Source organism: Dryobates pubescens, chromosome 26 (assembly GCF_014839835.1).
Source record: "Dryobates pubescens isolate bDryPub1 chromosome 26, bDryPub1.pri, whole genome shotgun sequence".
NCBI lineage: Eukaryota > Metazoa > Chordata > Aves > Piciformes > Picidae > Dryobates > Dryobates pubescens.
The window spans coordinates 13,241,390-13,264,561 of NC_071637.1; the positions used below are offsets into that span (position 1 = coordinate 13,241,390).

General features: G+C 46.7%; 1 protein-coding gene across 1 annotated transcript in view; it reads left to right on the top strand.

Annotated features, from left to right (window-relative positions):
• The window catches only part of NTSR1 (neurotensin receptor 1), a 66,527-nt gene that overhangs the window by 40,524 nt on the left and 2,831 nt on the right, over nucleotides 1–23,172 (top strand). The window contains exons 2-3 of the mRNA XM_009909958.2: nucleotides 8,139–8,340; nucleotides 22,161–22,251. Of these exons, the coding sequence (XP_009908260.1) occupies nucleotides 8,139–8,340; nucleotides 22,161–22,251 (293 nt within the window). The remainder of the gene's footprint in view (nucleotides 1–8,138; nucleotides 8,341–22,160; nucleotides 22,252–23,172) is intronic.

Genomic DNA, 23,172 nt, shown 5'->3' on the forward strand with positions numbered 1-23,172 from the left:
TAGATGCTTGGCATGGGAATTTGGGAAGCAGTGTGAAGATGGGGTTTAATTAGATGGTAATTTATTTACTGGGGGGGGAGTGGGGTGGAATCAACCCTTCGGATTCTTCATCAGCTACATCCTGTGAGCATCAAACACTGAGTGCCATTGCCAAATGCTCCTTTTGGCATGCCAATGCTCTGTGCCTTTCCCATTCCTGCTTTGTCTTTCACAGGTTCATGTGTCCAGGAATGTGGCTCTGGGCTTATTAGAGGCTGAAATTATCCACTGAGTGGTTAAAACCCTGCTAATTCCAGCCCCTGAGAGAGAGAACTGGTAATTTGGTGAAGTACATTTAGTCAAATAAGATTTTTTTTGGCAGCTGTATGTTGATGTGGCAGAATGTGCTTTTCTGATTGACATATGCTAACAATGCTGCCTCCACAGTCAGAGGGAGGATAATTTACTTTTTTTTTTCATTTCCATTGGAAATGAAGTGAGCCAGAATGGGGCAGATTGTTAAATCCCAGCTCCGTGGCTTCATTGATGTGCTCAAAGCCACAAATCAAATGATGCCCTCCATCCTCAGCCCTCTCCATCATCACTTCCAGGAAACCACTGAAGACAGATCTCCTCCTGAGATCGTTTTCAGCTCCTTTTGGGTTTCTCAACCTTTTCTTCAGGCATGTCCTCAGCGGGGGGCTGGACCAGAGAGGAGTCTCTGCACTGATAGTCCTCCCCAGCAGGAAGTGGAAAGGCTGGCACAAGCTCAGAGCATTTCCCAGCTGCAGGCAGGCGTACTGCAGGGACATGAACTATGAGAGATGTTTAGCTGATCTGAGTGAGGTTTTACCAGCTCACCATCATCAACCCTTCTCTCCATTTTGATTGTCCTCCTCATACTCCTGGTGAGGAAGGGGAGAAATTTGCTCTGAACACCCCAGCTGACTGCTGGAAGGGACCACATCTCCAGAGACCTGATGGAGACCATGAGTCTGGATCTGCTCTCACCTCATTTATCAGGCAGCAAGGGAACATCTCTGTTGTCTGACCCAAAAGTGCTGTCATAATCCAGAGCTAAAATGATCCCTCAGGCACTCCCATGTCCACTACAAGGGTTTTGCCCTTGCTAGTTCCAGGGATCCCAGCTTGGTGGGATGCAGTGGCAAGGCAGACCACACTCTGCTGCTGCTGGGCCAGCATCTCACACTTCATTTGTTGTGTGGGACTCTATTGCTTGCAAAAAAAAAAGCACCAACTCTTGGGAGAACACAAGATGTAAGATCAAAAGTCTCTGCCAAGCTCAGCAAAGGAACATTTTTTCTCATCAAAACTCTTACAATGAAAATATTATGAATAATTCTGATTCTGGGCTTTTTTATTGCAAATAGATTCAGTGGAGGGGGTTAACTTGCTATTGTGTCTCCAGGAAGAGCCTTTAGCCTAAGTTTTTACTCACCTAAGCCCCCCAGAGAGTCCCTGCATGAAGTTATGTGCTCATCTTCTCCATCACCATTGTGAGTGAGTTGATGTCTGCTTTTAGTGGTAACCCAGGGAAACCACAGCAGCCAAATCATCTGAGGGACAACTTGGGAAAAGCAAATCACGTCAGCATGGAGCTCAGCAGAGCCAGGGGAGCAGTCTTCTCTATAAAAGATTTAGGAAGGGTCACAAACCCAGGCCTGGCTTCTGCTTCTGTGTTGCTTGGTTTTTCTGGTGCCTTCCTGTGTCTCTCCTTTGCTCCTGTTTGGAAGGAAGAAGAAAACTCACATCATACTGAATTCTCTAATCTCACCCAAACTCTGATTTTTGATGAGCTGACCAAGAGAGGCTGATAGCTGCATTGTTTTTTTTTCCCCTTCCAGAACTGTGGCTTCATTTCCATGAATTTCCATTTGCCTTCTCATGAAGCCCCAGCCCCAGATTTGCTCTGTCTTCTGTGTCCTGCAAAACCCTGTGCAGTTTCAATGCTTCATGTTTCAGCTGGAATTAAAATCACCTTTGGTTTAGAGGTCTAAGATAAAGCTAGGATGAAAAGTGTGTCACTGTGAGAGATCCAGGGAGGCTCAATGTCTGGACAAGGCAGGGCCCTCAGGGCCAATATGATGGTGCTGGGAATGTCAGCATCACTACCTTGGGGGACTGGGAACATGGTATACCTCAGAGGACAGTGTGAGTCACAGAGGGTCTCTCTGCTATGTCTTTGCAGCCATCAAGCGATTCCTTCATGGGGACTTGAAGGCCATGCCTTCTAGGCAGAGATTTCTGCTGAGATCCCACCCTCAGCACCATCCACATCATCACCATCCTGCAGAGTGCAGGCAAAGAGTGTTTCAGGGCTCTGAGTGTCACAGTGCTGGAAGGCACAGTTGTGGCTCTGCACAGACAAAGCATAGCTGAGTCCTGAGGACTAATCCCATCCCACAGATGCTGCCAGCCTGGTGCTTGAACGGCTTTTAGGACTGCACTGATTAGAGGAGCGACAGCAGCATGAAGTGGGTTAGTGTTTCATCCTTTCCTGCCAGGGGCAAACATCAGAGTATTGGATTTTCTTCTTTTCATGCAGATTTAGCACACAGTCACAGGGCTGGGGATGCTGGGGATGGTTTTTTCACACTAGAGAGCAGCCAGTGCTAAGCCTTTCTGTGCACAGCGTTGCTCTTCTGCTTGTTGCTCATGCTGAGTGCCACCATCCCTTGTGGTGCTGAGCAGACACTTTGGATCTGGTGGGTGATGCCAGCACTCCAGTCTTAATGGAGATAACAATCAGACAGAACTGTTCCACACAAGCTGTCCTTTCCATAAACCCTAGGACTTTCAAGAGGAAAATTAACCTGGACACTATCTAAATCCTCCTTCCCAGGGCCAGAGTGATCATAGAATCACTTCAGCTGGAAAAGACCTCTAAGATGATCAATTCCAAGCATCAACCCAGCACCAGCTTTTTTCAACACCTCCAGGGATGGTGATGCCACCAGCTCCCTGGGCAGCCTGTTCTAATGCCTGACCACTCTTTCAGTAAAGAAATTTTTCCTAATGTCCAACCTAAACCTCCCCTGGTGCAACTTGAGGCCATTTCCTCTTGTCCTATTACTTGATACTAGGGAGAAGAGACCTGCAGCCAAATATAGAATCACAGAATCACAGAATCCATAAGGTTGGAAAAGACCTCAAAGATCATCAAGTCCAACCTGTCACTCAACACCTCATGACTACTAAACCACAGCACCAAGTGCCACATCCAATCCCCTCTTGAACACCTCCAGGGATGGTGATTCCACCACCTCCCTGGGCAGCACATTCCAATGGCTAACAATTCTCTCTGGGAAGAACTTTCTCCTCGCCTCCAGCCTAAACCTCCCCTGGCACAGCTTGAGACTGTGTCCTCTTGTTCTGGTGCTGCTTGCCTGGGAGAAGAGACCAACCCCCTCTTGGGTACAACCTCCCTTCAGGTAGTTGTAGACAGCTGTAAAGCAATCTAAGGACCCAAAGGATCCCATAGTCATTCTCTGACAGCCATAGTTAGTTTCATGACACTGATGCTTGGAGTTTCAGTGTTGTAATAAATCCTATTAAAAACCTGTCCAAGTCTGCTCTAGAAGACCTTTGAGTGTCGAGTCTTGGACTCCCAGACCAGCTCCTCTTGAAGCAGAGAGGGGAGACACTTTCCACCAGCTTTGAAGAGCTTTTAGAGGCATCAGCTCCAGCAGTGTGCAAAGTTGCCTAGAGATGAAGCAACACTGGGCTGTGTCCTGGCGTCCAGATTTGCACACCCCAGCAAGCAGCTCACCAGGAAGAGCTAAATAGTGAGGGTTTGAAGTGACACTGCACTGTGTCCTGGGGTCCACACTTGCACACCCCAGCAAGCAGCTCACCAGGAAAAGCTAAATAGTGAGGGTTTGAAGTGACACTGCACTGTGTCCTGGGGTCCACACTTGCACAACCCAGCAAGCAGCTCACCAGGAAAAGCTAAATAATGAGGGTTTGAAGTGACACTGCACTGTGTCCTGGGGTCCAGACTTGCACAACCCAGCAAGCAGCTCAGCAGAAACAGCTAAGTAGTGAGGGTTTGCAAGAGGAGGATTTGTTTTCCCAGCCTTTATGGTCCTCCAGAGTTTGTGTTTGCAAATAATTCTTTCCACAAATGAAAACCTTCTTCTTCTGGGGAAAATATCAATTTTCTTTTCTTTTTTTTTAACTGTATGAGAGTTGTGGTACAAAGAAAGACATTGGGGAAAGAAAACATCTTTAAATGAAGCCTTTGCTGGAAAGCAGGCAATTGTCACACTTTTACTGTAACAATTCATAAATAGAAAGTCAATGTTAAAAGGGAAGTCAACTGCTAGACAATTTCCTAGGCTCTTTAAAGACTGCACAATGCAATCATGGAATGAATTAAGGCTTTAAAGAAAGCTGAGAAAAGGCTTTTTGAGTCTTGTGCAATTATATTAGGCAAGACTAATTTATAGCTAAGGCAAAGGTTTTGAATGAAGGCCAAGAAACTCTGAAGCTCAGGTGATGAAGTGAAGCATTTCCACAGCTAAGTGTTTCCTTTTGCTGGTGTGCAAACATTGTTCAGCAGTAGGGAAGGAGCACCAGCAGCTAAAGATGCAGAAGGAGGAGCAGGCAATTACAGGGCTTGTTTGTGAGTCTGTTCCAGTAAGTCTGAGCAGGTCACTTCACTCCTGTGTGCATCCAGCTGCTTTGTGAAGGTTAAACCCCAGAATCCCAGTATGGTGGAGGTTGGAAAGGACCTCTGGGGATCATCCAGTCCAATCCCCACTGCTAAAGCAGGGTCACCCCGAGCAGGTTGCCCAGGATCACAATGTTCAGGTGGGTTTGGAATCTCTCCACAGGAGGAGACTCTACAAACTCTCTGGGAAGCCTGCTCCACCGCTCAGTCAAGAAGTAATGATGATTTTCCTTATGTTTAGGTGGAACTTCTTGTGCTCTAAATAAGTGAAGCAGGCTCTTTGCAAGCACAAATTACTCTGTCAGTGAAACCACAAGGTTTTTCTTCAGCTGAGAACTTGGTCTCCACTGCTTAATGACTCTACTGCTTAATGCTATTCCTTAGCATCTCACAGTGGCTCCAAACTCTTCCATATATGCAGGAGGTTGTGAAATCTTTTAGAAGCTTTGAAAGCTGTTAGGTGTGTAACAAAAGAGGCCATTAAGAGCTTGTAATGGTGGGGTATATCTAAGAATTTCCTCAGTCCACAGAGGAGCTCTATTATTATTACCAGCACAAACCAGAGATGATGTTCTCACCACGTGGGTTGCGAGAGACGAAACCCAGCTGGTAACTCTTGCTAAACACATTGAGCTCTGGAGTGCAAAGCTGAATAGAGACTTGATCCATCTAAAGAAAACTTTGGCAACAACAACACTGCCTGTCTTCACCAAAGGAGGAATTGCATCTTTCTCAAACTTAGGAACAAAGAAACTCAAGTTCTTCTGATTGCCAGTGCACCTGCACTCCATATGCTTATGTGCTTCTTATTTATTCCTTTTATGGATTCCCCTGTAGCATCTTGGGGGTGTTGTTGGATTCTTTCTCCATCTTTCCATTCATGTCTGGCATTTCTGAATCCCTCCAGGGCAAAAAGAAACCCACAAACCCATGCATCTGTACTAGATACTGTGTGTACAGCAAATGCTTGTACACTGGTCCTGCATGGATGAGTGGGTGGAGAAGGGATGTCTCCATCTGAGCAGATGGAGCACTCATTTGTAGATTAGGCTTCCTTGGGTTTGCAGTCTGCACTGGGACATGGGGGTGGCTTGTGGTGTAGGGTTGCATCTGTGTTTTAGACCCCTGAGATGCAACAGAAGTGGCTCTTTGGGGGAGAGGGACATCAGCCTGCCTTCTAACCCTTCCCCAGGGCAAAGTTCCCTGTTGGGTTTAGTAGTCTTAGCTTTTTGTCACTTTATTGCTGTTCATAAAACTGCTTCCAGGCTGATTTGCAGACACAGTTTAATTCTTCTGAATGCTTTGAAAGTCTAAAAATGCAAGGGGCTTTTGATTTGTCTCACATTTACTCAGTGATGTTCTGAGCCTTCTCTGTACAGCAAAAGGATGAACCCTGCAGGCAGCTGCCCCCTACATACTGCAGGGAGGGTGAGCACAGCCCCTCATCATCCCACCACAGCACCTCATTATCACACCATGTCCACTTACTATCCCACCATGGCCCTTCACCATCCCACCACAGTCCCTCTGCCACAGCCACGCAGCAAATCCTGCATGTGCCTCCATTTAGAATAGAATAGAATAGAATAGAATAGAATAGAATAGAATAGACCAGGTTGGAAGAGACCTTTGAGGTCATCAAGTCCAACCCATCATCCATCACATCTAATCAACTAAACCATGGCACCAAGCACTCCATCCAGTCCCTTCCTAAACACCTCCAGTGATGGTGTCTCCACCACCTCCCTGGGCAGCACATTCCAAAGATCAATCTCTCTTTCTGTGAAGAATTTCTTCCTAACATCCAGCCTAAACCTCTCCTGGTGCAGTTTGAGACTGTGTCCTCTTGTTCTGGTGCTGGTTACCTGGGAGAAAAGACCAACCCCACCTGGCTACAACCTCCCTTCAGGTAGTTGTAGACAGCAATAAGGTCTCCCCTGAGCCTCCTCTTCTCCAGGCTAAGCAACCCCAGCTCTCTCAGCCTCTCCTCATGGGACTTGTGCTCCAAACCCCTCACCAACTTTGTTGTCCTTCACTGGGCACATTCCAGCAAGTCAACATCTTTCCTAAACTGAGGGGCCCAGAACTGGATGCAGGACTCAAGGTGTAGCCTAACCAGTCCTGTGTACAGGGCAGAATGACCTCTCTGCTCCTGCTGGCCACACTGTTCCTGATACAGGCCAGGATGCCATTGGCCTTCTTGGCCACCTGGGCACACTGCTGGCTCATGTTTAGCCTACTATCAACCGGTAACCCCAAGTCCCTTTCTGCCTGGCTGCTCTCCAGCCACTCTGACCCCAGCCTGTAGCACTGCCTGGGGTTGCTGTGGCCAATGTGTAGAACCCGGCACTTGGATGTGCATTGAGCTCCTCTCCAGTAGGGTTTCTGGCCATCCCCATAAAGCCCTCCCAAAGCTTCCCTGCCTTTATTTGACACAAACAGTGGCTTCCCCTTGATTCAATCACTGCTTAATTCGATCCTCCATTTAATTTTATCGAAACTGTAGTAATCAAATCATTTGCACTAAACCCATTACAACTTCCACTTGTTTATTCTGATCAATTTTAATCCTTTAAAGGCACAAGGTTTATTGAATAACTTGGTTACAAGGTAATAAAATGCTGTCATTAAATCAACAAGGAAAGGGCAGAACACACACACACACACAAAAGAAAGTTAAAAAAGATCCCAAGGAGTGCTCATAACAAAGAGAGGGGGGAAAAAACCACAATAGCAAGCTGTTATTTAGAAGTCACAGTATGCATAATGAAAGCTAAGAAGCATCCTGCTGTTCAGGAGATGAAAAGATCAATGGCATGTTTTGGTTGAGACATTTCTGGCAATGAAGTGCACTGCAAAGGAGAAGACAGCATAATTGGATGTGAGTGAGTTTGCCTTTCTGGAGTGTTGACCCACATGAATGAGCATATGTCAGGGGTGTTTGAGTTTTCCCTCTGTGCAATAAGCCTTCAAAAGCCAAAATCAACAGAGAAAAAGAGAGAAAGGGGGAAAAAAAAACAGATTTCCACTGCAGGCTGCTTCTCTGTTGCTTGGAGAAATAAAACACAATCTCCTGCTCCACTGATCACAGGACCACAGGACGTCAGGGGTTGCAAGGGGCCCAAAGATGTTAATCAAGTCCAACCCCTCCTGCCAGAGCAGGGCCATACAATCTAGCTCAGGTCACAGAGGAATACATCCAGACAGGCCTTGAAAGTCTCCAGAGAAGGAGACTCCACAACCTCTCTGGGGAGCCTGTTCCAGTGCTCTGTGACCCTTACAATAAAGAAGTTCCCCCTTGTGTTGAGATGGAACCTCCTGTGCTGCAGCTTACATCCATTGCTCCTTGTCCTATCCCAGGGAGCAAGTGAGCAGAGCCTGTCCCCTCCCTCCTGACCCCCAGCCCACAGACATTTATAAACTGATCCTTCTCATCCTTTGACCGTGCCCTGTCTCTCCCCTGCAGGTCAACACTTTCATCTCCTTTGTGTTCCCCATGGTGGTCATCTCCGTGCTCAACACCATCATCGCCAACCAGCTGATGGTGATGTTCAAGCAGGCTGCCCAGGAAAACCAGGTCTGCACCATCGGCGGGCAGCAGACGATGCTCAGCATGTCCATGGAGCCCAGCCGTGTGCAAGCCCTGAAGCACGGCGTCAGGGTCTTACGTAAGTACTCGCCTCAGCCAGGCTTGGCACGGAACTGGTGACAAGTGGCTAAGGAAACAGGATTTGAAGACTGACAGGTTGGAACAGGGAAACAGTTTCACCCAAAGCTTTTGTGGGTTTTGGGTTTTTCTTTTAATGAAATCTTCATCTCTTTTTGGAAAGCTAAATGGCCCCCCCAAACACTGACAAGATTGTCCAAGTCTTGTCCCAGAGCTTCCAGTAGAATCATCACAGAATCATAGAATCAACCAGGTTGGAAAAGACCTCCAAGATCATCAGTCCAAACTATTACCTAATATCTAAAACCTCATGACTAACTGAACCATGGCTTCAAGTGCCACGTCCAATCCCTTCTTGAACACCTCCAGGGACGTGACTCCACCACCTCCCTGGGCAGCACATTCCAATAGCCAATTACTCTTGCTAGGAAGAACTTTCTCCTCACCTCAAGCCTAAACTTCCCCTGGCACAGCTTGAGACTGTGTCCTCTTGTTCTGGTGCTGGTTGCCTGGGAGACCAACCTCCACCTGGCTACAACCATCCTTCAGGTAGTTGTAGCCAGCAATAAGGTCTCCCCTGAGCCTCCCCTTCTCCAGGCTAAGCAACCCCAACTCTCTCAGCCTCTCCTTATAAGGCTGTGCTTGAAGCCTCTCCCCAGCCTCATTGCCCTTTTCTGGACACATTCAAGAATCTCAATGTCCTTCTTAAATTGAGGAGCCCAGAACTGGACACCTGAACAGTACCTGAAAGCAGTCTACAGGAAGGATGTAGAGAGATGGGGAGAGACTGTTTACAAGGGCCTGCAGTGACAGGACAAGGGGCAATGACTTCAGACTAGAGAAGGGCAGATTTAGATTGGATATTAGGAACAAGTTCTTCACTGTGAGGGTGGTGGAACACTGGAACAGGTTGCCCAGGGAAGTGGTTGAGGCCCCTTCCCTGAAGATATGCAAGGTGAGGCTCAATGAGGCCCTGGGCAGCCTGATCTGGTTGGGGATGTCCCTGCTGAGTGCAGGGGATTGGATTGGATGAGCTTTGGAGGTCCCTTCTGGCCTGGACCATTCTATGATTCTATGATTTTGGAAAATAAGAATAGAATAGAATAGAATAGAATAGAATAGAATAGAATAGAATAGAATAGAATAGAATAGAATAGAATAGAATAGAATAGAATAGAATAGAATAGAATAGAATAGACCAGGTTGGAAGAGACCTTCAAGATCATCATGTCCATCCTATCATCCAACACCACCTAATCAACTAAACCATGCAACCAAGCACCTTATCAAGTCTCCTCCAAGTTTGTTTGCTCTCTTGGTCCTTCCTTTCTTCATCTAATTACTTGCTGAGTTGCCAACAGTTTTCTGTGGAATGTTATCCTTTATATTCCACTATTTTCTTTTCCTCCAAGAGTCATTTCCCTGAATCCTAACTCTCCTTTAAAAGATTTGGGTTTTTTCCTTACCCCCACATCTAAACACATTTCAGACAAATTCCCAAGCCCTATTCTGGAAAATACCTTCATTCATATTTCACACCCAATAAAGGGCTCACATTTGCACTTGCAATGTCTCAAACACCATTGACAGCTGGGAGCAGAAGTGGCCATTTATCAATAGCTCAGGTGGGTATTCATAATTTCATGGAGAAACTAGACAGAAATATGACCTCCATGGATGAAGACAGAAAACAATTCAATTCTATGACCTCCATGGATGAAGACAGAACAAGATTCAATTCTATCATCTCCATGGATGAAGACAGCAAGAGATTCAATTCTTTTTCATTATTCCAAACAACCACATTTAGGGCAATCACAAATAATCCCTTTCTTTTGCCTTTTCCTGTTGACATATAAAGCTACAGAACAGAGCTGCTCCACACAAAGGCTCTCCAAAAAAGCCAAGCTAGCCCAGCATGTGAATGATTTGGTGAACAGCAACTTAAGCCTTGTGTGGATCACCTCACTCCTTCTTCTGTAGAGGTTTGGTTCAGGCAATGGTTAAATTAAAGATCCTGCACCCAGGAACTGAGCTGTACTGCAAAATGCTGGATGGCTTAATTAAATAAGCTGAGGAAAAAACATAAGTAGCTTAAACTGAGAGATGATAAAGTAAAAGCTGTTTAAAAATAGTACCCAAGAGAAACTGACAAAGTCAGTCCTGGTTTTGAGCTGTGACAGTCCTCATGCACGCTGGATGGTGAGAGTTTGTTAGCAGAAAGCTTTTCATGGTGAAACCCTTGGTAGCTTTTGTCCAAGAGCACATTTTTAACGAGGAAAGGAATCCCTAGAGAAGGCACCAAGAACCTCCCCGAGGTTTTCCACTTGTTTTTAGGAGGGATGTGTCCCACGCAGTGCACTCTGCCCATGCCATAGACAAGCACCGTGTGCATCCTGGCTTTGAACACCAGGAATTCAGGGAAATGCCTGCTGAGAAAAAGAAGAGAAAAACTCCAAAGACATTTAACACCCCTTTGATTGTCTTGTTGGGCAGTGTTTGTCTGCTGTCTGTGCATACCAGTGAGCCATCATCCGTGAGGGGGATGAGGAGTGAGCTGTGCTTCAGCACTGAGCTGTCCGGGACAGGGCGGTGCAGGTCCCTCCGTTCCCTGTGATCTTTTTCTGTCTCATAACACTTCTGCCTCCTGCCATTAAGTAAGAAGCTGCCTTTTCTCACTTGTGCTACAGCTTCTCACACCTCTCTCTCTCCTTTTAGTATTGTATCCTTTAATGCCAAGAAGAGAGAGCCCTTCATGAATAATACGAGAGAAGCCTAAATTGACACCCACAATTCCCTGGGCATCAGGTGCTGGGTGCTGGTGGAAGATCTCCCCTCACCAAGAGGTCCACATTTACTCTGTAGCACTGAAAAAACAGCCCTTCTTTCTTTCAACAACAATCTTTATGTCCTTCTCCAGGCTAATTTTTGCTTTTCTAATGTGCTGCAAAAGCTGAGAAAATAAGTTTGCAGAAGTGAGGGCTCCAGTTTGGAGCTTGAAAGGGTACAAAAGTGGGTCAAACGTGGAGCACTGGTGTACAGCTCACAGCGTCACAGAATTGTCAGAGTTGGAAGGCACCTCAAGGATCATCTAGTTCCAACACCCCGCCCCTGCCATGGATGCAGAGATTATGTGTACCACCCCAGCAGCAGGACTGAGTTCCCTTCCCTGCTGGGAAGGCAATGGGAGAGTGACCCCCCCAGCTCCTTTTCTGGACTGAGGAAGATGCAGCAGATAAGAAGGTCTCAGGTCTGTCTGTGATTCACCACATCATGCAGAAAGGCTTTATTTTGTTTCAATCTAGCAAATGTGACTGAAATCCTGCTCCATTTCATTTCTCAGGGGTGCTTGATTACTGGAGGTGCTTGATTCACATTTCCTTTTGTCATCTCTTCCTCACAAGCTGTGGGGGTTGCTTTTTTTTTATAAACCAGGCCCCTGAGCTGTCTGAAAAGCAGTAAAAAATACACAAGGATGTACATAATTTATCCTGAAATCCACAGCAGCCAAACCCATGTGCTCTGTCTGGGCTAGTTTATAGAAGGAAAAGAAAAATTGTCTCTGCTAATAAAATTGTTGGCACAAAATCAGAGCTTTAGGAGGGTTAAAGTAGTTTCCATTTCCAAAAGTGAAGTTCAGCCTGAAGTACAGAGAGCTTAGTTTTGGTTTCAAGGGTGAATTGTTTCAGAACTTGTAAAGCTAGGGCTCAGAAAAGAAATTTTTGCTGATCATGGTCTGTAGAGCTGCTGGGGGAAAGCAGAACAGCAACCCCCTTCCTTCCTTCCTCCAGATCTATGGAGATTTTCTCTTTATTTACACTTAAGTAGGAGCTAAGTGGGGTCAGGCAAAGAGCTTCATACAAAACACCCACAACATCATTCTCTCATAGAATCATAGAATCAATAATGTTGGAAAAGACCTCAGAGATCATCAAGTCCAACCTGTCACACAACACCTCATGACTACTAAACCATACCAATGCCACATCCAATCCCCTCTTGAACACCTCCAGGGATGGTGACTCCACCACCTCCCTGGGCAGCACATTCCAATGGCTAACAACTCTCTCTGGGAAGAACTTTCTCCTCACCCTGAGCCTAAATTTCCCCTGGCACAGCTTGAGACTGTGTCCTCTTGTTCTGGTGCTGCTTGCCTGGGAGAAGAGACCAACCCCCACCTGGCTACAACCTCCCTTCAGGTAGTTGTAGAGAGCAAGAAGGTCTCCCCTGAGCCTCCTCTTCTCCAGGCTAAGCAATCCCAGCTCCTTTAGCCTCTCCTCGTAGGGCTTATGCTTGAAGCCTCTCCCCAGCCTCCTTGCCCTTCTCTGGATGCACTCAGGTGTCTCCATCCTCATCTTTGGTATCATTAATCTATTTTCTTGGCTCTGTCTGATTTTGGTGATGTACAAAATAATTAGAGAGATCAGGATCAAGGAAGGTGTCAGCCCTGCTGCCTGGGAGGCACCTCATTAATTCTTCAGCATGTGATTTCTGACTGTAGTTCCCTCTCTGCTGGCAGCATTCACCAGGTGAGAGGATCCAAATCCAGAGAGCTCCAGCTGCTGGCAGCTTCCCATCTCTTTTGTGAGGATAACGGGGCACTGTCTGCACCAGTGCCAAAACATACCTCCTGCCAAGAGATTTCCTACCCTCCTTCATCCCTCCAATGTTCCTTCCATTTCTCCAATTATAAACCACCTCCAATTTTCATTACTGTTCCTTGTCTATAATGTAGTGATGCAAATCTGAGACTCTTGGACACTGTGAGGCTTCACAGAGGTGTTAATATTCTCTGGTTGCATCGCCTGATATGCCAACAATTTGGTAACGTCTTAAATCCACCTTAACCACTCTCACCTTTCAGAATAAGCAGCCTTCAGCAGGTAAAACCTCATCTGTGCTGCCCAGACTACTGCATCCTATACCTAGATAGAGACAGTCATAGAATCATAGAATTGTCAGGGTTGGAAGGGACCTCAAGGATCATCTAGTTCCAACCCCTGTGCCATGGGCATGGACATCTCATACTACAGCAGGTTGCTCAGAGCCACATCCAGCCTGACTTTAAAAACCTCCAGGGATGAGGCTTCCACCACCTCCCTGGGCAACCTGTTCCAGTGTCTCACCACCCTCATGGGGAAGTTCTTCCTAACATCAAATCTGAATCTACCCATTTCTAGGTTTTTTGCCATTCCCTCTAGTCTTATCACTCCCTGACACCCTAAAAAATCCCTCCCCAGCTTTCTTGGAGCCCCATTCAGATACTGGAAGGTCTCCTCGGAGCCTTCTCTTCTCCAGACTGAACAGCCCCAGCTCTCCCCATCTGTCCTCATAGGAGAGGAGCTCCAGCCCTCTGCTCATCCTTGTGCCCCTTCTCTGGACACATTCCAGCGCATCCAGATCCTTCCTGCAATGGGGGCTCCAGAACTGGATATAAATCTTTTCCCTCTTAGCCTCACACTTCCAATCAGCAGCTCAAAAATCAGGGCATACTTGAGTTTGGCTCAGGCTGAAAGCACTGTTTGGCCAAAACATCATCTGGCAAGGGGAGAGTTTGGTGACATGGGCTAATTGTCCCCATCAATACACCAGCCTGCAGCCCATTCTCCTCTGAGCAGCCCTCAACACCTCCCTGATGGCCTGTAAGCTCAGTTCCTGCCATGGATGGAAGGAAGGAGTTATTGAATGGCTCAGCTGAACTCTGATAACAGCATTGAGACAAATTGATGGACATCAAGGGGAGGATTTGCAGGTCCCTGGCTGGACATTGCCTAAGCCAATTAAAATGTAATCAGTTCTAGGTAACACTTGCCTCATTACAGAGGCTGCTTAGTGAACACAATTAGAAAGCACTTAGAGAGGTTTAAGTAATTAAAAGAATATCCTTCAGTCTCCCACAGCTGGCTGGGTGATGCCTCAGTGGGATGCTTTTTAGGAGAGGAAGTCAAACCACAATTTGGGTTTGTGTTGGTTTTTTTTTTTACTGAACATCTAAGAGTTTTTAAATGATGGCTTTTGGATCTCAGCATTTCTTCAAGGAATACCAGAAGCCAAGTATTAATGAAGCATCCATGCAGGCTGTAACTCATTAATTAATGCATTAATAATTCCCCTTCTGGACAAACTGTTTTGAAGAGCTGATTCATTTTCTCCTCGCTGATGTTCCAAGCAGTTGTACTTCATCATTCCCATATTCTAAGGAAACCAGATTTGTCCATGAATCATTTCTTTTACAAGAAAGGAACTAAATCCATGGCAAGTTTTATCCCTAATAAAAAAGTCTGAGCAGCTCCAAGTGGATTTCAGCAAAACCCCTGTGACACTAAGTGTGAGTAGAAGCTGAGTTTAACAGCCAAAGTGTCACACTGGAATTTGGGAGGATAAATCAGCCATCTAACAGTTGTATATCTTTCCCAGAGGTGTTTGTATGTATGGATTTACTTTCCAGCCTGCCAAGGGACAGAAAGAGAGTGGTATCAGAGTGCTCTGCAAACACCCTTTGAGGAGCAGCAAGGCACGATGGCTGCAGCTCTTGTGACAAGGAGACTTTTTTTCTCCTCTCCCAAGACATGTCCCCTCTGCTGGCACTGCAGCTTAAGCTGGCAAGCTATTTCTGCTCTGATCCAGGCTCCTGTTGCTGCATCTCTGAAGACAAATCTAGGGCTGGTCGTGGCCAACAAGCAGATTTTCCAGGTGTTAAAGCCCATCAGCATGAGATTAAAAAGCTAACTGATGTGTTTTTAAACATACAGTCTCGCCAAGGCCTTAGTCACTGCAGAAGCATACAGCAAATGCAGCCCCAGGGTCCCTCAGGAGAAATCAGTCTGAGAGGAACAAAGAGGGGAAAGAAGAAGGGGGATGCAGAAGATGCCAGTTTGGGTATATTTGATCTTTCCAAATAGAAAGAGCCTTGAACCTGGTAATAAAAAGATGAGAGTCCTTATCTAGCCTCCAAAACACCTTGAATACTGTGTTCAGTTTTGACCCCTCACTCCAAGATGGACATTGAGGCACCAGACCAGGTACAGAGCACAGGGGTTTTGTAGCTACCAAATGTTCCATGTTTTCCATGGTGTCTAAATGAGCTGAGGGCTCCCTAGGTTCATTGCTGTTTATCCCCAGTTTCTCCTTCTTTCCTCTCCTGAGCGTTACTGGTGCATACTGCTGGTTCCCAATCTCCAGTGGTTGTTATTGACTTTTATGGAAATCCTTTCTTCTGCAGCCTTGTGACTCAAATACCAGCATAAGCAGTCTTGATTTTACTAGGCTCATACCCACCCTTCCAGCTCCACAATCTCTGGTTTGATGCCCATTGGTACAAACACTGTCTATGACCTGTCAGGTGGAGCACCATGGTGATATAAACAGTGCCTTAAGGTTTAACTGGGCAGTGCCAGATACAGCTACACTTGCCTCAGATTTGACCAGCTCTCATCTCAGACAGCATGGTGACACTTGTTGCCCCTTTTATGAGAGCTGCTCTTGGAATGGCATCAACTAAACAAGTTTATAAGCCCCAGAAGCTTTAAACAGGAGAGGATTGTTTCTCCAGAAAGAAGCATTAAAGCAAATCCCTGATATGAGCCCCATAACACTGTCATAGACACTATTGGTACCAGCTGGAGCATGTGTTCCTTGGGCAGCATCAGAGACACATGGCTCCTGATGAGCTGGAATGCAGAAAAGGCTGGGAGATGTTGTTCAGATGGGTCAGTACAGACCCAGACAGCTCCTCACTGAAGAGATCAACAGGTGGAGGCAGGGAGCCTTTCAGTACTTAAAGGGTCAGATTAAAAAAGGGACAGTCTTTTTAGCAGGGCCTGTTGTGACAGGACAAGGAGTGATGGTTTAAACTAAAAGAGGGAGGTTTAGGATACATATAAGGAAAAAGAGCTTTTATGATGATGGAGATGAGACAGGTTGCCCAGAGGTGGTAGATGCCCTGTACCCGGGGCCATTTCAAATCAGGTTATTTGGGGCTCTGAGCAACCTTCTTTAATTGCAGATGTCCCTGCTGACTGCAGGGAAGTTGGACTGGATAAGCTTTAAAGGTCCCTTCCCACCCAAACTATTCTATGATTCTATGATTTGCTCAGACGTGACAACACTTTGTTCCTCAGCTGTATGTGTTTCAGTTCCCCTTCATATGCAGAGCAGAAGAAATAAATTGGCCAAAATAATCTGAACAAGACTATCAAGGAAGAATCATACAATCAATAACGTTGGAAAAGACCTCAAAGATCATAAAGTCCAACCTGTCACCCAACACCTCATGACTACTAGACCATGGAACCAAGTGTCACATCCAATCCCCTCTTGAACACCTCCAGGGACGGTGACTCCACCACCTCCCTGGGCAGCACATTCCAATGGCTAACAACTCTCTTTGGGAAGAACTTTCTCCTCACCTCAAGTCTAAACTTCCCCTGGCACAGCTTGAGACTGTGTCCTCTTGTTCTGGTGCTGCTTGCCTGGGAGAAGAGACCAACCCCCTCCTGGCTACAACCTCCCTTCAGGTAGTTGTAGACAGCAATAAGGTCTCCCCTGAGCCTCCTCTTCTCCAGGCTAAACAATCCCAGCTCCCTCAGCCTCTCCTTGTGGGGCTTATGCTTGAGGCCTCTCCCCAGCCTCGTTGCCCTTCTCTGGACACATTCAGGAAGGATGGATCTCAGCTTCTCTGAGTGCCTTAACAACAGTGGAGACAGGTAAAAGAGGGAGCAGCTTCTCTTTTCCTGCTGAAGCAAGTTGGAAAACACCAGCCAAATGCCTTGTACTGCAGCAGATCCCTGGCATCCCAAATGAGTTGGCAGCAGAGGCACATCACCCATCGTTGTCCCACAGCTCTGGGTCACACCAAGCCTCAGATGGCCTTAAAAGAAGGGTGTGGGAGGGTGAGAATCCCTCCTGAGTGTGGCTCCTGTGCTCAGCCCAACCAGCCACCAAGCCCTCACCATGGTCCTATTGCACGTGATACGTTGCTACGTGCTCACGCCAACACAACGTGAGTTTTGTGAGACATTGGGCACAGGATACACACAAGGTAGAACAAAATACTCAGTGTGATCTAATATAATTTAACCTCCAGGATTGCTTCCACATCCAGTTTAGACTGAAAATCAAGGCTGGCACAGTTTAAATCTTCTTTTGCACAATGAAAAAGATGTCACTCAAAATGGATGTTCCCCTCCACAAGGCTTCCTGTGCCATAAACAAACAAGGGCTTGTCCTCCAGTGTTCCTCCTGCCTCTCTTCCTTGGGATGTGGTCCAAATGGGCAGAGAATACAGCTATTATTGGACAAAACAGAAAGGCACAGGATGTACTAATGCAGGATTTAATATACATTTAAATTTGGAGGTTGCTTTAGAAAGGAAATGAAGATGCAGCTCAGTGCAAGGATCATTCCCTGGCACCCCCAGCACACTGAGGTCAGCTTGCTCAGACCCCTTCTCCACTCCCCAGTCTTGGGCTGATCCACAGCTTTGGCATCTTGTTTGCTCCAATGTCATAAGTATCACAGAGCAGCCCTGCTCCTAATAAAACCACCTTGAATTAATTAAGAATGAGGGATGGGTCTGGTTTATTTTTAGTTCAAAAAATAGAAGCAGGAAATCTTCAGCCACACAACCACCATCCTGAACAGTCCCCCCATCAAGCACTGGGTTAGATCCTTCCCCTGCAGCTCTCAGCTCCAGCAGGCTGACCTGCTCTGTCTTACATCACCAAAGAACCCCCTATGTGAAGCCTTTGATGATGAAGAACATGTCCTAGGAGCTGATAACAATAATTAAAAGTCATTTTGGTAGCCACTTTGCCCAGCATTCGGTTTACAACTCATTGATTTTGATAAGTGTGTGCTCAGAGAGGTACAAGAGAGCAGCAAAAGACACCAAAAGAGGAGATTTTCATTCCACATTAGGTGAGGGCACATCTAGAATATTGTGTTCAGTTCTGGGCTCCCCAGTTCAAGAGGACCAGGGATCTACTGGAGAGAGTCCAGTGGAAGGCCACAAGGATGTTTAGGAGACTGGAGAATCTCTGTGAGGAAGAAAGGCTGAGAGCCCTGGGGCTGTTTAGCCCTGAGAAGAGCAGCCTGGGAGGGGATATTCTCAATGCCTATAAAAACCTAAAGAGGGGGGGTCAAGAGGTCTGGGCTCATTCCAGTGCCAGCCAAAGTCAGGACAAAGGGCATCATGTACAAACTGGAACCCAGGAGGTTTCACTTGAACTTAAGGACAAACTTCTTTGCCGTGAGGGTGCTGGAGCCCTGGAGTAGGCTCCCCAGAGAGGTTGTGGAGTCTCCTCCTCTGGAGAAACTCCAAACCCATCTGAACTTTGCACTCCTATGCAACTTGCTCTGCTTGACCCTAGTTTAGCAGGGTAGTGGGGCTATATGATCTCCAGAGGTCCCTTCCAACCCCCACCGTGCTGGGATTCTGTATCAGACGAAAGTTAACACATCTCTGTATTTCATATTCATCCCTGGGGAGCAGACCCATCAGGGCAGGATTGCCACCCTAATTCTGCCTGATCCCTTGTATGATAAAATCAAACCACACAGATTAAGGGTGACAAACACAGTTCAGGATCTTCTAATCTGCACAGCAGAGGCTGGGGGCACAGAACCACACAGAGTGCTGCCCAGCTGGGGTTTCCTGATCAGAGCAGGAGCGTTCCCAAAGCACTTAGCTATGTGTTTATTTGATAGAGGTTTAATTACAGAGTGCTTGCACACAGAAGCACCACACATGGCTTCAGTATTTGTTTGCTGAGCTTAGCAGATCTTTCTCTCAGTATGTGTGTTTGCTGCTGTGGACCCCTGCCTCCCTATTTTTTTTTTGGCACAGCACCATCTGAGCACAAGCAGCAGAGATCCTTTACGAGGAGAAAACCACTTGCATTTCACATGGTGGTAAATTTAACAGGCAGATGTGCAAAACTCTTAAAATAACTCCTAAAATTGGCTGCAGGAAGAATCCAGACCCTGCTGCTCTGAGAGAGCCACACGCGGGGGCAAACAGCTGGGATGTGCCAGTGCATGGAGGTTCCTGCAAAGATTCTGGTGTATACAAATGAACTTGTGCTGGAAGCCATTTGGGAAGCTGCTTTCACAGCCTGAAAATCCAACTAATCCTGCACAGGCCCTGGGAATGCAGACAGACTGGAGCTGTGCTGTTGGCTTGTCGCTGCTGGACAGAGATGGAAAGGCTGGAGACTATCACTTTTCCTGTGGCCCCTGGGAGCAATCCTGCTCCATGCAGGGCAAACCCAAGGCCCAGCCAACAGAGAAATTAATTTCTGAAGGTGGCCAAAAGCAGGTGCTGAGAAATGTGAAAGAGGCAGGCAGGCATTCAAAGCTCCCTCCTGGCTTCCTGGCTGCCCTCCCCACTTTTCCCGTGACACGTGTCATTTAGGAGCTGTCCCCTTCAAAGTGCCAGCACAGCTCCCCAGGGCAGGATCAGGCACGGGTCAAATCCATTTCCTTGATGGTGTCTGAAGAGCTGAGGACTGTCTAGTGATGAATTACATCTGATATCATAATGACCATATAGCAGCCAAAGATATTCCAGTTGAAGTAATGAAGTCACTTGGACGAGAGAGTGAAAACCGAGCCTCCAGCCCTCTTTCCAAACCAGGTCCCTTCAGCTGCCTAAAACTTTACTGAATAAATGGCTTTTGCATCATTCCTGGAAGATGCTCTCAAACACCAGGCAGGCTAAAAAGAATATAACCATCTCCATTGTTAGTTATGTGGTTAATAAGAGATAGCACATGGAGTGGAAGTAAGGCTGTGAGTACAGAGCTGTACAGCAGGAATTGGTTCATTTCTGTACAAATTAGGCCATGACTCTGCTAATGATGACACCTGCAAAAACAGGACACAGACATTTCCCTTCCCATTGTGTTCCTGAAGTCTCCCCCAGTGCCTCTTGGCTGAGTAATGTGGCTTGCAGCCACAGCAAGACTTGGTCCCCCTGAGCTGTGTTTTTCAAGAGAAACACATCTGCCTATCTCCTCTATAGCATCATTCCTGTGCCATGACAATGTCTGGGTTTGAGACCTATCCAGATACAGATTTTCAGTGCCAAGGCAGAAGAGGAGCAGCCTCTGCTTCCAAGTGCCAAACCCACATTGCAGGGATGCTGTGGAGCTCTGTAAGAGAGCTTTGCTGCTTCCAAGCCCTTATACAGGTCACCTAAAGGACAAGAGTGATGTGGCCCTTCTTCTCTGCAGAGCAAATTTGGGATGAAAAATTAGCATCATTATTATATTTAGCCTTGCTTTTCTCCTTGTCTTTTATTGTGTTACATTTTAACTGAGATTTCTTTATTTCCTGCTAAGACTCTGCCAGAATCCTGTCATTTCATACAGAGCACTGCAAAAGGAAACAAATCTTTCCCTTGATTGCCTGATAGAGCTGCTTTTTAATCTAGGTTGACAAACTCACTCCACCAACAGCACTTTTTATCCCTCAGAACTGATACACTTTGTTTTCCACTGTTTGATGTCCCTCAGCTAGAATCTGGGAAGTTAAAAACCACCTTGTCTGTCTCTGCTTACTCTTGAATTAATCACTTTTATTATGGCAATATCCAGACCCAAACATCTTGTAATCACTGTCTCAGATGTTGCACAAACACAGGGCAAAAAGGAAGAGCCCTGCCACCAGAAAGCAGCTCCTGAGGCTGTTTAAGGATGCCAGCACCATGGGGACCGCTGCCAGTGGCTCCACAGAACAAACTAATGGGATTATGGTGTCCCTGGCTCCCTGTCTACCTGGATAAGAAACATACACTAACTGTCCCTACCAGCACTTTGGACAAAGGAGCCAGCGCCACAAGGGCATGAATGGAATGGAATGGAATGGAATGGAATGGAATGGAATGGAATGGAATGGAATGGAGTAGAATAGAATAGAATAGAATAGAATAGAATAGAATAGAATAGAATAGAATAGAATAGAATAGAATAGAATAGAATAGAATAGAATAGACCAGGTTGGAAGAGACCTTTGAGATCATCGAGTCCAACCTATCATCCAACACTACCTAATCAGCTAAACCATGGCACCAAGCACCCCATCCAGTCTCTTCCTAAACACCTCCAGTGATGGGGACTCTACCACCTTCCTGGGCAGCACATTCCAGTGACCAATATTTCTTTCTATGAAGAACTTCTTCCTAATATACAGCCTAAACTTCTCCTGGCACAGTTTGAGACTGTGTCCTCTTGTTCTGGTGCTGGTTGCCTGGGAGAAGATACCAACCCCCACCTAGCTACAACCTCCCTTCAGGTAGTTGTAGAGAGCAATAAGGTCTCCTCTGAGCCTCCTCTACTCCAGGCTAAGCAACCCCAGCTCCCTCAGCCTCTCCTCACAGGGCTGTTCTCCAAACCCCTCCTCAGCTTTGTTGCCCTTCTCTGGACACGTTCCAGCAAGTCAACATCTTTCCTAAACTGAGGGGCCCAGAACTGGACACAGTACTCAAGGTGCTGCAAATACAGCTTCATTTAAGCTGGTGTCTGAATTAGACAGCAGCAGCACTTGACCTGTCCCATACCTTTTCTGTTGTTGCTGTTCATTCTGTCACTGCCCCCTTGCTTACTGCTGGTTTCTATTATTTCTGTTTTGCTTGCTTTTACAGACATTTCCAGGCTGGCTGTCCCTCAGGGTTATTCATTCTTTGCACAACAGCAATAACAGAAGGCAATGGGGCTTTGGGCAAACAGTTTACAGCAGTGCACACCACACAGACTGGTTCTTTTCTCACCCCCAGGGACAGAATTTCTCACCAAAGGTAATGGGTTTGTTCCTACCTTGCAGGTGCTGTGGTGATTGCCTTCGTGGTCTGTTGGCTCCCTTATCACATACGGCGTCTCATGTTCTGCTACGTCCCCTCCAGTCACTGGACAGAGTGAGTCACAACGTGGGGAACAAGCTCCCCTCCCATGCTAAGACAGGGTGTGGGGTCAGGCTGGGGATGGAGCTGCTGGGGATGGAGGTGGGGATCTGGGAGCAAAAGTGTCTTCCCCATGAAGCTGTTGGCTTGATTTTAGTTTGGGATTTCTTACCACGTTTGCAGCCCAAGTATGAGAGTCCCAGTTTCATCATCTACATCCCCCAGGTGTGGGTGAAGGATCACAGGATCACACCATCCCAGCTTGATGGCAGTTCAAAGACACCTCTGGAGATCATGTAGTCACAGAATCACAGAAACATTCAGGTTGGAAAAGACCCTCAGGATCACCAAGTCCAACTGATAACCCTGCTCTGCAGTGTTCACCCCTAAACCATATTCCCAAGCACCACGTCCAAACTGCCTTTAAACACATCCAGGGCTGGTGAGTCCCTGGGGAGCACATTCCAGTCCCTGACCACTCTTATATAAAATCTATACAGGATGGTCTTTTAAAAACATTTCTATTGGATATTAGTACTTAGTCCAATCCCTTTGCTAAAGCAGAGTCACCCAGAGCAGATTTCCCAGGATCAAATCCAGGCAGGTTTTGAATATCTCCAGAGAAGGAGAGCAAGGAAGTGTTAGCTTGAATTAAACTGCACCAGCATGCCCTGCCTTCTGCTGGGGCTGGGACCACAGATTCACCCTGGATGGATGCTCACCTCCAACAGTCCTTGATGAAACAACAATTTGTCAGGGGGGTTTCATGCACCCAAAGTGGATTGCTGTCTCTGTGGCAGAGAAATCCACCACCAGCCCTGTGATGAACACACAGTTCAGCCCCATGATGCTGCATTTCCTTAGTGACAGGTGGGAAAACAACTGCTCTGCTTACTGTGTCTGGGGCATGTTAGTAACTGAAGTTTGCAGGGAATG